Below are 14,254 nucleotides of genomic sequence, written 5' to 3'. Positions count from 1 at the left end.
ACTGCACAGACGAGCGAATAAACAAACGGACCAAATAAAAAGAAACGCCTCAACGCACACTGCTCAATGCACAGGTGTGGGGCCATGTGGGGCTATTCACATACAGTACATGCATTGTGTTTGCGTGCTCCTCTGAGATTTCTTGAGCTATTGAGATTTTTTTTATGAGTAAAAAGGCGAAGGGGAAGGAAATGGACAATGGTAATAGATTAGACAGCGGAAAAGCACGTTCCATTGTGGGCAACATGGAGTCTCTCAAGTGACCATTTTCCTCCACACGAGGCAGATTCCCACACTCCATCTCGGGATAGGAGGGAAGTGTGTGTGTGTGTGTGTGTGAGTGTGTGTGTGTGTGTGTGTGTGTGTGTGTGTGTGAGGGGGGTGCGTGGTGGGGGGTGCACGTCTTACGACAGCAGTAAATCTGCGCTCCCCCGCGTGAACGGCACCTTGACGTGGCGCTGTGAGAATAGTAAATATTTGCACTGCAGAGGGGGCCTGGGGGACCTGTACATTACTACCCTCTCCTTGTCCTGTTCCTTCCTTCCTTCCTTCCTTCTCTCCCTCCCTCCCTCCCTCCCTCCTTCCTCGCCTGCCTGACTGCCTGCCTGCTCTTTGTTTCCAGCTCGCACATTTCAGCAAAATAACAACAACAAGTTAAGTACAAGGGGTCTGCATCAGGATCTGTGTCCTTCGGCAGCTGCAGTGTGAGCTGATTTTCTAGCAACACCACGAGCCAAACAGCAGATCTGAAGCTCTCAACGACAGTCAACTCACTGGCCCCAGATAATATGCGATTGTGTACCATCCTAAGAACAGATCTCTTTTCCTCAATGTTTTTTTTTTAATGTCTTGTTCCTGGTGCATATAAGAAACATGTATTCACCTTTTATTTACATCTCACAAATCACAGTACTGTACACACTTGATGATTGGCCCTCCCATAATACCTCACCATCAATATTTCCAGCTCACAGCTCTAAGGGGTCTTGTCTTAGGCTGAGACAGACTCGTACCACTTCAGGATTGGTGAGCCCATCGTGTCGTCTCAATGTGTAATTAGACCATTGAGAGCAAGCGCGATGGTTGCACAGTTCCATTTGCCGTGTCATTACATTTCTGCACGTGAACAGGCCTCTGGTCAATTCATATTATAATTATTAACATGCCTCATTATGGAGGAGCCTGTAACGTGGACACTAGGGCTCCTCGGAGGACAATGTGGCGACAGAGTCAAATGGAGCCATTTCCCTTTCTCTGCTCTCCGCGCTCCACATTTCTCTCTCTTTCTCCCATTAGGAGATACGGGCCTGATGCTGTGCTGCAGCGGGGACTTGAAAAACAGCGCAATAAAATGAATCAGAGGCCCACCAAATTTTATTACCATCTGAGGCTTGTCACCGCCTAATGGCATTTGGTCAAAAACAGTGTCCGACTGTGTGTGGAGCCATTGTTCACCCCGCTTATCATCCCCACTGCTTTTTTTTTTTTTCTCTCTGTGTGTGTTGTCTGAGTGGGCTGCTCTCATTGGATAACTGAAAAACAGCTCCTTATATAGCGAGCTAATGACGGGAAGCTGTGCAGGGAAGGCTGCAGTCATTCTCCACGATATTTTTTGTCGTCCATCCCCCCCTACCACCATCTCTCTCCCCCTCTCTCATTGTGTCCAGCGATTGGCCAGCACTGAATAGTCCTGTCAGTCCGTATTTCACAGACGCTGGTATTTCTTCTCTGCTCGAGAGATTATACAGTCGGAGCAAAAGTCACAAAGTCGCTAATCATCGTTCATTAGTGTCCCCCACAGTTAAGGCAGCTGTGGCAGCACTTTCCAACCGCTAAAAGATCCTCATAACAGTGCACGGTCCCTGAGAGGAGCACTTGCTTCTCCACTCAAGAAGCCAGCCATTTTGGATGATATATTCCAAATCAAAAAGATGTGCCGTTTCTGGAGGGAAGGAGGCTCCAGTGCCTGGTTTAGCGCAGAAGATGGCTCCTGGGTCACCTGGGATCTCCACTGTCAGGTATCCATCTATCCTATGATTCCTCAGAAGGAAAATGGTGACTAGTTAATTAGCCAAGTCAGGTTGCCACAGAGGGACATGCGGGAGCCTCCAACGAGAGGCTAATTGGTTCTCCTGCCAATTCTGTATGGTTTGGGACATGCCCGGGGAAAAAAACGAGTCCTTGTCTGATGAATAATTTCGAAGCTGTTAGCACATTTCTCACAAGAGTGTGATTTCTTTTGCCTGGTGCCTCTCTCATTAGACTTTTTCTACTCCCTCTCGGCAGGGTCTCAACGCACAGTAAAATAAGTCAGATAAGCTAAAAGCTACAGAAATCATGAACCCAAGCTCACCATGATTGATTAAACCCGTGCAGCACAGACCAAGCCTGCTTCCACTTCCCAAAAAAAGATTGCTATTTCGTTCCCTAAATGTGTCTGTCCTTTTTCCCCTAAGTTGAGATTTTTAATTAAAACAGTACATAAATGGCTATTTAATTCAACGGCTGTTGAGTTAATCATGAGGATTAACTATATTTTATGTCCAATTTCTTCTTATTTAGATGTAGCTATTTCTGCTGCAGAAGCCATTGTTTCAGATGCCATAGGAGGGAATAGGTTCAATCCAGCCATTCTAAAGCCCTTGGCTCTTCTTGACTCAATATATTCAGCATGACATCATTTGGGCAGCCTCAATGCAACCAGCCCCAAACAAAAACAAACCAAATAGATATTGAGAGACCACACACACACACACACACATACATACACACACACACACACACACACACACACACACACACACAAACACGCACACCTCTCTCTACTGGCTCCTGCCAGCGAATCCGATGTCTTTTTTAAAAGGGGCTTCCGAAAAAAGAAACATCAACATTAATTCCCCAACTAAGTGATCGGCTGTGAATAATGCATGAGGGAGTCATCGCAGTATGCAAATCGGCCCACCTTCCACCTTTGTTTGCCTAATTGCCGCTGTTGAGGCGACTCTGGCGAGGGCTGCGTGCCACAGTTACCGGGGCAGACAGACATGGCGGAGGCCGGCCGGCTGCCAGTCGATAATGTTAGTGAGCCCCGAATCAAAGGGGAACTGGAGTAAGCCAGATCTCTCCGCATTAGCCAGGGCACATCAAAGTGTGAAAAGACACAGAGGTGTGAGTACGGCTAAAGCGGAACCCGGTGTTGAATCAGCGAACTGGCCACAGTATCGGACAGATCACAGGGCTGGTTTTTCCGAGGCTCATGCAGACACGGAAAAAGAGGAGGGGGAAGAGGAGGAGGAGGATGAGGAAGGGGGGTTTTGCTTACCTTGGTCTTGTAGCTGGCCGCCGTTTGGCTGCACGGTCATGTTTAGGACGTCGTTGACGGCCGTGTCGTGGTAGTGGCCTCGCTGGACGTCATGCTCGCTGTCGGTCTGGTCACTCTCCTCGTGACCACTGTCCTTGAGGCTGTTGCCCTCCATGTCTTTGAACGTCGATGTGCTGTGGGCGAGAAAAGAGACAGGGTTGGAGGTGGAAGTGATTTCCTGTCACATCAAATTCTATCAGGTGCTCACCCTCTCTCTCTCTTTCTTTCTTTCCCCTTCCATCCCTCTTTCATTCCTTCTCTCTCTCTTTCTTTCTTTCCCCTTCCATCCCTCTTTCATTCCTTCTCTCTCTCTTCCTTTCTTTCCCCTTCCATCCCTCTTTCATTCCTTCTCTCTCTATTCCTTTCTTTCCCCTTCCATCCCTCTTTCATTCCTTCTCTCTCTATTCCTTGTTGCGTTACTACCCTCCCTGAGCTCTGCAGTGTGTGATTTCTAGAGAAATTGTAGCAAAGTCCTTGGAATTTTTTTTTTTTACTAGAAATTAGAAGAAAGAAAGAAAAAAAGTCTCCACTGCTGATGTCATTTGTTTACTTTGCTATTGATCAACCCGGGGTCAGGTGTCGGGATCCATTTCACAATGTGCGCTCCTGCAAGGCTGCAGGTAAAGAGCGGAGGAACCTCTATTTTAGATCTATTACCGACTCAGAAAACTGCTGCTCTTTTTAAAAAAGAAAAAAAAAAGATGAATGACAGCAGCGCGGCCATTGATTTGCAGGAAACTGTACGATGAAACCTGTAGCTTAGAGACAGAAGCTAGCTCTCTCCTCTCCAGGCCTGGACATTAGTCATGACCCCCACAAAGAACTACCAGACTGAGGCTAAACTGTGTCACATCATGTTTTATACCTCACATTCTATTTCTTCACTTGTCTCTCTGCTGTAGGTGACGGTGGCGAGTGACAAACCAAAAGGACACCGTGTTTCGCGGTGACTTTGGCATCACCTCTTTTTTTTAGAGGGGGGGGGGGGGGGAGGCTTCCTGCGACTACCACATGGAGGATGGGGCAGAAGTGCGTCTCTCCTTTGCCACTCTGCAGGTGGAGACGGGGCACCTCCAGCCACCCCTCCACCCACCATCCAGACTGCAGTAGGGAGGCAGGGGGGGCATGCAGGGAGGCTGGGCCCAGACTGCAGTAGGGAGGCAGGGGGGGGGGCATGCAGGCAGGCTGGGCCCTGGCGGCCACGGTGGCTCTCTGATGTTATCAGCATAATTGCACCTGTCCCGGACCACAGGCACAGGAGCTCCTGAGGGGATTTCTTTGTCGTGCTCAGGCCCAGCCGCCACAAGAATGCCCTTTGTTTAGTATAAATACAGGGACGCTTTTCAGAGGGGAAATTGGCATAATGGCCCCCTCAGAGAAAAAAAAAATGCATGCTCAAAGAAGAGGGAGAACAGGGATTGTTCTGTCCTAAGCTCCAGGTAAGACGCAAATTACTGGTCTTGGGGCAGAGCTCAGACTCAAAGCACCCTTGGCTTTTCTCAAGGGGTGGGGTGTGTGTGTGTTAAGGGGGTTGGGAAGAGAGGGGTTATTGAAGCTGTCTTCACCCCATCCTAAACGAAACCCTGCGTCAGGTTAAGCCAGGAATGCGACTCAATCCTCCAAAGTCTCAAAGAGACCCTCCACTGGTAAGCCTGTCGCTTCCACTTAGAAAATGGGGGTCTTAACTGATAAACTCACAAAGCTATCTTCACATATTTGGGGGTCTTAACTGATATACTCACAAAGATGTCTTCACATATTTGGGGGTCTTAACTGATATACTCACAAAGATGTCTTCACACATTTGGAAACATTCCTCACATTTTTGTCAGATTCCCACTCTACTTTCTTTTGACATGTGTGCGCTGTTGCATGCCAATTTGGGCTGCATGTCTTTGGTATTAACTAACAGTCTAAGTAGTACCATGATCGAGATGACATGGAATTATTAATCGTTTTCCAAATGAAGGGGGTCAAATGTTTTAAAATATTGAATGAATTATTTCATAGAAAATTTAAAGGAGAGACTGAACTCCTGTAGATACTAACTGCAGAGGAAGGTGGCAAGAAACATTGACATGCAGGTTTTACATGACTACCACCTGAACATTTAATTGTGAATATGCACAGAAATGCTAGACATACCTTTTAATCAGATGTGCTCTGCTGTTTACATAACTGGTGTCGATGGAATAATTCTCGGTCTGTAGAAAAGATAGAGTAGAAGAGAGTAAAGGAAAGAGGGGTAGGGGGAGGGAGGGGGGATGAAGGGAGAGAGAGAGAAAGGAGGAGAAAAAACAGAGATACATTTAATTACATAGGGACCAAAATAATGTTACCAGTAATTGCCTTTCAATTGAAATGTTATTTTACACAAAGGCCCCGGTGAGCTGCCTCAGCTTTCAAAGGCAGAATCTATTCTCTTTCAAAGCAGACCTAGCCAGCTCTGTGCAGAGTGGCATAGTGAACCGCCACACTACACCTTCATCCCATCCTCCTCATCCTCCCCCTGCCCCCCTCCCCCTCCCCCTCCCCCTGCCCCCTGCCCCCCCCCCCCCCCCTCCATATTTACTCGGGCCAGTTTTCAAAATGGAGCCATTAGGGAAGACCACGCATCAGGCGATAAAAAAGGAGTAAGAGAGAGAGAGAGAGAGAGAGAGAGAGAGAGAGAGAGAGAGAGAGAAGACAGAGAGAGGAAAGGAGAGGAAAGCGTGAGATAGGAACAAGGAAAAAAAAAACCTTTGCTGTTTTTTTAATGAAGTATTTTTCGCACCATTTTAAAGAGGATATTAATATATAAATATTAAAAAAAAAATTAAGAGGGAAGAAACTAACAGCATGCCAGGGGATTTTTAACTTTTGCAAGTGCAGATAAAAAGGCTGGTAGAATATGCATATGACGGTTATCTGACCCACATGGAAGATGGGAGTTCAAAGGCATCTCTCACCCGTCAACATTTTTCCTGCCTTCATGGGATTTTTTGTTTGTTCCTGGTGAGCAATAGGGTAGAGAGGGCCCACAGTGGTCAAAATAACTAATTACTGTAATCAAATATTAGCACGGCGGCTATTTGCAGCGCATATGCCTGCTATACATCTAAACACATTCAGCCAATTAGCCACGGAAGAACATGGAAGCAGGGGTGGATGTTCAGTAAACAAAGACACACCCCCATTCCACCAGTCACACAGAATAAGAGATAAACAGTGGATGCTAGTCTCACTCTGAATTCTGATAAGCTGTAGGCGCTCTCCTCCTGAGAAAAAAAAGCACCATGTCCTCAGAAGAGTTCCACTTTACCCAATTTCCAGACATGATGAAACACACAAGAGAATGGCCTCTTGGGGTGAGGTCTACCCATCATAATAACATAATGATATGACTCAAACAGAAGAGGCGCTGAAACTAAAGGTCAAGGTATGATGATTTCATTTATCTATATGGATGTCACAAGACACGGCTGTCCCTCAGTTTGCAAACACGGATGGGCATTTTATTTGACACACACCCCTACACACATACACACACACCCCTACACACACACACATACACACACACCCCTACACACACACACACAAACAAACAAACACACACAAACAAACAAACACAACTGCTCCCCCTTTCATCCCCTGTTAATGGGGAGCAGGTTTGTATTCTCCACAGTGCAACCTCTGCGAGCGTACACACACAATTAAAAACATGAGGTGAGCGCAGGTGGGGTGAATTAATCAGAGATTTCATCCCTCAGATCTGAGAGAGAGAGAGAGAGAGAGAGAGAGAGAGAGAGAGAGGGAGAGAGAGAGAGAGAGAGAGAGAGAGAGGGAGAGACAGAGAGAGAGAGAGAGAGACAGAGAGAGAATGCATCACACTATCGAGTTGACACACTGTTCTTTTGTTTTCATCCGCGAAACAAGTAATTACCATTGACCTGTTATGGTCTTTAGAAAATGTGACAGACTGTTAATGAAGGCAACGAAAATGAGTGGAGCGCAGCCTTTGGTTTTGGTGCTCCATTACTTCAGGCGTCAACACAAGCCATGCTGAATTAACACTTCCTGGACATATTTTATTGTTCCATCTCCTTATTATTATTTGAGGACTGCAACAAATAGTCAAGCTCAAAACTAGTTCACTTCTGGGAGTCGGAACATCTAGCGTGACCTACAAGTGAAACACCATGTATGGTGTTACCTTCCCTCTTTTGCAATTAAGCCCCAACAGCAAGATAATATTTTAATTACCAACGATGGCAACGCAGACCGCTGATTGAGATTTGTGTGTTTCGCACGACGCAATCTAGACCCCATGAAGGGTCCAGTGAACACCATACCTTTTTGTAGCACTACTAATTAAACCTTAACTCATTGTTATCAGGGAGATAATTTGTAAAAAGCCATTTTAATTAACATTGTATTAGCGAACCTTAATTTAGAGCATGGACTGTTTGTTCTACCCATGACTCACAAGGTAACTTGTCTCTCCCTTTGTAACTGTCCGGCTTGAGTCCATTAATATCAAAGTAATTGGCATAGGCAATTATTGCAGCAGCCTGCGCATGGGGGTAGAGCACGTGATATATAAATATATATTTCACGTTTTTTTTCCCTTCCTCCTCTCTGCTCGTCTTTCATTTCTTTTTTCTGTGGGTTGAACATGCCACCTGTGCTCCACTTTGGTCCCTGAGTGGACTCATTACGGAGGCTCTCCGCCTCGGCTACAGGGGCACCCAGTGATGGAGACTAATGAACTCGGCGTGGGGAGAAAAAACAAGGGGTGGGGGGACTTCGTTAAAAAGACAGTATACAAATATGGTCCCCTACAAACACAACCCCTTGCTACCCCCCGAACCACACACGAGCCACCGCTGCTGCCCCTAATTGCCCTAGAAGGCTGGTTGTACATTTACATGGTCTCTCATGAGGGGGTGTGTGTTGTATATTATATTTGAGATATTTAATACCACCTACCTTCCATCTGTGCTGTGTGAGGACTGAAGCACTAAGCCTGTGCTGTGAATGCCACTGTTTCCTGTCTTACTCCTTACAGTCCTCCCAGGCACAGAGGTATGTGTGAGTGTGTGTGAGAGTAGGGGCCTCTCGGCGCTGCAATTTCTCTCTCTTTCCCTTTTGGCGACGTTTTGATAGATGACATAGTTGTCCTTCACTAGGGACCAACCTTGTCAAAGCTTCTTACATAGTTTAATTTGCCTAGCAACCCGAGCTTGTGCTGAAAATCGTGCTGCTGCTGCTAATGTCAACTCAGACCCGGGAAAAAATATTGTGATTTTGACAGGTTAGCATCAAAAAGCCATGTCGCCTAGCACTGAGAACTGTGACATTAACTCCACTATAACACTATAAAGCCATGTCGCCATATCTAGCTCTGAGAACTGTGGCATTAACTCCTAACACTATAAAGGGCATAACCTTGTTTGGCCTGCAGGAAGTGGCTTGAGCCGAACATCCCAGTGCATTAGTGGCTGCTTCCTGTAAAGAAATGTATTGTATGGCTACCCTCTTGGGCCACCATCAGATGGGGAGGGCATGTCGATAATTCTTCCTCTCAGATTGGGTTTCGAGGCACGGGGGGGGGGTGTATGGGGGGGGGGGTGTATGGGGGGGGGGGTTTCAGCTACTGCAAGGCCACCACAAATGGCCCCTTAATCAGCTCCTACAATGTGTTGTTGTGATCCGAACAGCCCCGCTGTGGCAGCCGGCGTCACTCAATCCCCCCCCTAATTATTGCTCCGTTTCAGATGCCCGGCACCAGAGGGGCCCTGGAGGGAGTACATCATAAAGCAACGACTGACGGCCCACTGCCACGGCCGCCGCTACTGACCAGCGTGGAGAGAGGAGAGGGGAGGGGAGGAGACCTTCACCAAGGCCAGCCAGCTTCCTGACTACAGGACTATCCCCACTTGACTACAGAACTCATAAACACACACAGACACACACACACACACACACACACGCATACACACACATACTCATGCTCAATGTAACAGCTCACCTCCACTTCATACCAACACATATAAGCACACGTACACACACATCTAATACAACCCATCCGATACAACCGCACTCCCAGTGCACACACACACACACACACACACACACACACACACACACACACACACACACACACACACACACACACACACACATCCACATCCACTTCTGCATGTCCGCTATAAGCCTCTTCTCAACATCCAGCACTGGCACCTCACCCCAATCCCAAACTCTTCGCCTGCGATGAGGGCACTGGCATCCACAGGGCTCGACGCGGCGCGGTGTGGTGCGGTGTGGTGCGGTGCGGAGCAGAGCGACGCGGGAGAGGAAAAGCAATCTCCTTGCTTAGTCGCTGCCGTGAGATTTGATTTGCCTTCCTCCCAGCGTGACAATTGGTTCCATAGTCCAGACGCCAGAGTGTTTTCATTGTGCCCGCGCTCCTCCGCCAGGGTGGAGGGGAGGGTAAGGAACGAGGGATAGAGAGAGAACAAGAGATGGCAGGAGGAGGGTGAATGAACGAGAGAGAGAGAGAGAGAGAGAGAGAGAGAGAGAGAGAGAGAGAGAGAGAGAGAGCGCAGAGGAAGTTTGCAAGGTACCAGGAAGGAGAGCGATGAGAAGAAAAAAAAAAGCCACTCGTCACACTTCTCCAGCAATTTATGCATCATCTCTGGTGAGACTGATACATCAACCAATACAATTACACTTTCATTTTCAGATGGAGGGATGCATAAAATTAAAGACTAATTGAAGCAGCATGCTCCAACAGCAAATTATTAATTATCAGTCTATGGCCTTGTTTTCTCCGCAGTAGATAAAATGCTGTTAATTCTCCTTTTAATTCAATTCAGAGAGCAAAACACTTAACTCGAAGACTGAAGCTTGTTCAAATTTGCTTGGAAATAGTGTGTGTTAGATAGAAACGTGCCTGGAACGCAGAAATATGCGAAAACCCAGCCCGCCCACCTTGCAGACTCACTCCCTTGTGGTTCATCGCTTGTGTTGGAACAGCATGAACGTTGTGAGCAGTTACGGGGCCTACAAATGCTGAAGGACGACGTCTGGATTCCTCGCATCTCCCAGCACCAATTGTGTGATAAGGCACAATTACGGCTTTAAACAGGACAAATAACACTAAAACAAAAGAAGCGGCCCTGATTGCCGACCTAAATGCAGACCCTTTTTATCTGAACGAGGCCGTGGCGTTTCCTCCATTTTAATGCCTGATTGGTGTTCACAGTTTCATTATGGGGCCGGTTCTTGACTCATCTTAGAGGAGCTTATTCATGTGGCCTCCCTTGAGCCTGGGAAGGAAATGGTACACATAATGAGCGCTGTTGTTTATGGGCTCTTCCCGAGGAAAGGGCCCAGCCAGCAGGGTTTAGAACGAGGGGTGAGGAGTGAGGAACGACAGAGAGGGGTGGAGGATGAGGATGGGGTGAGGGTTGGGGGGGGGGGGGGGCGGGGTCTGGAGGCGCTGGAGATAATTTCTAATTATAAATAACAGAGCTCATATTGGCCCGATATGCTTGGCTCCACTCGCCGTCGTCTGAGGCTTTGTTGGCACGTGGTGGAACAGGCAGGGTGCTCTCACGTTGGCCTCTGCTGTGGTGGCACAAATCGAGAGGCTTGTTTTTGTAAGTAGTGCATGTGTGTGTGTGTGTGTGTGTGTGTTTGTGTATGTAGTATGTATGTGTCTTTGTGTGAGACTGAGAGAGAGAGAGAGAGAGAGAACAGAGAGAAAGAGAGAGAGAGAGAGAGAGAGAAAGTGTCTGTGTGTATGTGTCTGCTTGTGTTTTCGTCTTAATCCAAAATGCATCCTGCCAGGGTTACATTTCTACAATCCAGTAAACAAAACCCTACCCTCTTCCAGAGACGTCTCTATCGGTCTCTTTCCTTCCTTCCTTCCTCCCTCCTTCCCTCTCTCTCTCTCTTTCTCTCTCCCTCCCTTTTCTAAGTAACAAAGTCAGCTCTCCTACACGCAGCCCCTCTGCCAGCCGCTTGGCACACACACAGGAGAGAGGGGGGGGGGGGGGTCTACGGGGGGCATCTCCGCACCGTCGCAGCACCCTGTGTGGCACCCATGCCGGCAGCCAAAGAACGCCAGAGCGAGTGAGAGAGAGAGAGAGAGAGAGAGAGAGAAGAGAGAGAGAGAGAGAGAGAGAGAGAGAGAGAGAGAGAGAGAGAGAGAGAGAGAGAGAGAGAGAGAGAGAGAGAGAGAGAGAGAGAGAGAGGACCACCGACTGGCGCTCCGACTCAGGCGAGCAGTGGTGGCACCTGGTGGGAGTGGATTTAGCTCTGCTTAAGGCAGCGCGGCAGGGCAGGCAGGCGGACACGCTCGTCAGCGCCAGCCCCTCCATTACTGCCTTTCCCATAGATCCTCTGCCATCTGCTAGATTATAGATTTCCCCTCTCCCTTTTCCAGAACTGCAAGGCCCCTCGGGGAGGATCAGCACTGAGAAAGAGAGAGAGAAAGAGAGAGACAGGGAGAAGTGTGAGTAAGTGTGTATGTGTAAGTGTTTGTGTGTGTGTGTGTGTGTGTGTGTGTGTGTGTGTGTGTGTGTTTGCGTGTGTGTGGGTGTGTGTGTGTGTGTGTGTATGTGTGTGTGTGTGTGTGTGTGTGTGTGTGTGTGTGTGTGTGTGTGCGTATGTGTGTGTGTGTGTGTGTGTGTGTGTGTGTGTGTGTGTGTGTGTGTGTGTGTGTCTGTAGGAAGGGAGTTAGGGGGGGGTGGGGGTAGCTGCAGGTTGAAGGAGAGCCCAGGCGCATACCCCCGGTCTGAGATTAGATTACATTTTCTATTCCTGCCCTGTTAACCGAGCCGTGATTAATATGAGGACTTGTTACCATTTAATATCAAACGCCCGCCTAACAAACACAACTGATAAGCAATCAATCGCAACAGAGGGGTTGCCACCATACCATCACCCACCCCCCCAACCCCCACCCACCTCCACCCCCAGCACTGGACCCAGCAGCAGACCAACCCCACACCGCATGACAAATAAGCTGTCAGGTCGTGGCTCTCGTTTCACTTCATCTTCCGTCACTTCGCACCGAACTCAATTTCTCCCATTGTGAATCTGTGAGGTATTTCAGCCGCTGGGAGAGCATTTGACGGCTCTGCGACTCACACGCGCAGTAATGAACCGCAACCCAGATTATACAGGCGTTTCCTTCTCTCTCTCTCTCTCTCTCTCTCTCTCTCTCTCTCTCTCTCTCTCTGTCTGTCTGTCTCTTTCTCTCCTTCCCTCTCTGAATGTGTGTAAATGTTCACACACAGGAACACGAAAGCCCTTTGGAAAACATCAGGCCTATTGTGATATATTTACACAAACCAACAGACCCACACGTGGTTGCCACCCTGTCGCACTGGTATATTTATGTCCGTATCTTTCTCTCTCTTTGTCTCCGACGGAACACAATGTAGACAAAAACCCTTAACACAATGCCCCCCTTCCTGATCCGCTCAGTTCTTCTTCTCCTTCCTCCGGTGGGTGACCTATTTTTTTAGCACATATTTTCTTTTCTTTGTGGGGAGAAAACAATGGCGAAGTGCAAAGTAAGGGAAAACGATGGCGAGGCATCGGGGTATTTCCCTCTGTCTGCATCTGCACTCGACAAAGAAAAAGAATTATAATAATAAATAAAATAATAATAAAAGCATAAGCCAAGCGAGACTATGCCCCCACTGCTGCCGCATCCTGTAATAGACTCCAGCAGACTGCCGGGACCGCAGTCGGCCGTGCACCAGCGAGTCTGTTACGACTTGATCAATTATACATACATTAATAGCAACGGGATTAAAAATGCACGAAGCCACCAAGCCACGTCAAAGTCATCCCTTTTAGCGTTGATGAAGAGATTTTAAATAATAGGCCCACGGCCCATGGGCCCTTGGCTCACCAGGCAGGTCGTGGCTGCCTATCCGCGCACGTGTGTGTGTGTGTGTGTGTGTGTGTATAGTTGTTATCAAACTGTCACTAAACACCTAGCCCCAAAAGGGTGTCCGGTTTCAAGTGTGTGTGAGTTGGTTGAGAAACGCGGGGGTGGATCTGTGTGTGTGTGTGTGTGGGGTGGGGTGGGGGGGGGGGGGTGTGGGGGTGCTGTGGTGAGTGCAAGAGGCGGGGGGGGGGGGGGGGCAGCACACTCAGAGCCAGGCTCCTCTGAGAGTAGGAGGTTATCTACGGACATCGCAGAGCCCCACGAAAAGTAAGAGGCACACAGGGAGAGAGAGGGGAGCTGTGGTTAAATCTGAGACCTACTTCAAGCAAAATATGTGTGTATATGTGTGTCTCTCTCCGTGTGTGTGTGTGTGTGTGTGTGTGTGTGTGTGTGTGTGTGTGTGTGTGTGTGTGTGTGTGTGTGTGTGTGTGTGTGTGTGTGTGTGTGTGTGTGTGTGTGTGTGAGCAGTGTCTGTGGAAGTGTGTGGGTGTACACACATACAGTACATATGTGTGTCTGCCTGCATGGGTGAGTATTCAGATGCCACACAATATTGTCCAGGTTGTTTCAGTGAAATCCAGAATAATGCAATGAGATTAAGATTCACAGTTTTACATACTTAAAAAGGGGGGGGGGGGCTGATGGAGGGGGGGGGGGGGGACTTGGCTATCGCATGCCTGTTTCAAAGGATAAATCGGCTTACTTTTCTTTAAGCCCGTGGAACCTAATCAAACTCAATCGCAATGACGTTCTGGAGGCAGTCCCTTGGGATTTTTCTTTAATTTGGATGTCAGGAAGAAGAAAGTGGGGTGGGAAGCGAAAAAAAGAAAGAAGGAAAGAGTGGAAAAAGAAGAAAAAAGGGACTTCTAACTCTCACATTAGCGCACCTCTAAGCCTGCGCCAGGTGTCACTTGAGACAGGTGAGAAGTGATTTCACGAGCAGA

The 14,254-nt window shown here is 48.1% G+C and overlaps 1 protein-coding gene across 2 annotated transcripts in view; it reads right to left on the bottom strand.

Moving 5' to 3' along the window:
• pcdh19 (protocadherin 19) overlaps positions 1 to 14,254 on the bottom strand; it is a 62,463-nt gene that overhangs the window by 20,723 nt on the left and 27,486 nt on the right. For both annotated transcript variants that reach the window (XM_076291612.1, XM_076291613.1), the window contains exons 3-4: positions 5,507 to 5,565; positions 3,323 to 3,495 (exon numbers count right to left, since the gene is read on the bottom strand). In XM_076291612.1, the coding sequence (XP_076147727.1) occupies positions 3,323 to 3,495; positions 5,507 to 5,565 (232 nt within the window). The remainder of the gene's footprint in view (positions 1 to 3,322; positions 3,496 to 5,506; positions 5,566 to 14,254) is intronic.

This window comes from Alosa pseudoharengus, unplaced genomic scaffold, assembly GCF_046254945.1.
Source record: "Alosa pseudoharengus isolate Yale_2024_CS ecotype anadromous, Long Island Sound unplaced genomic scaffold, YU_APseudo_1.1 YU_APseudo_1.1_scf_19, whole genome shotgun sequence".
NCBI lineage: Eukaryota > Metazoa > Chordata > Actinopteri > Clupeiformes > Clupeidae > Alosa > Alosa pseudoharengus.
The sequence above is the reverse complement of the archived record's forward strand: the minus strand, read 5'-3'. Positions and strand labels throughout refer to the sequence as shown.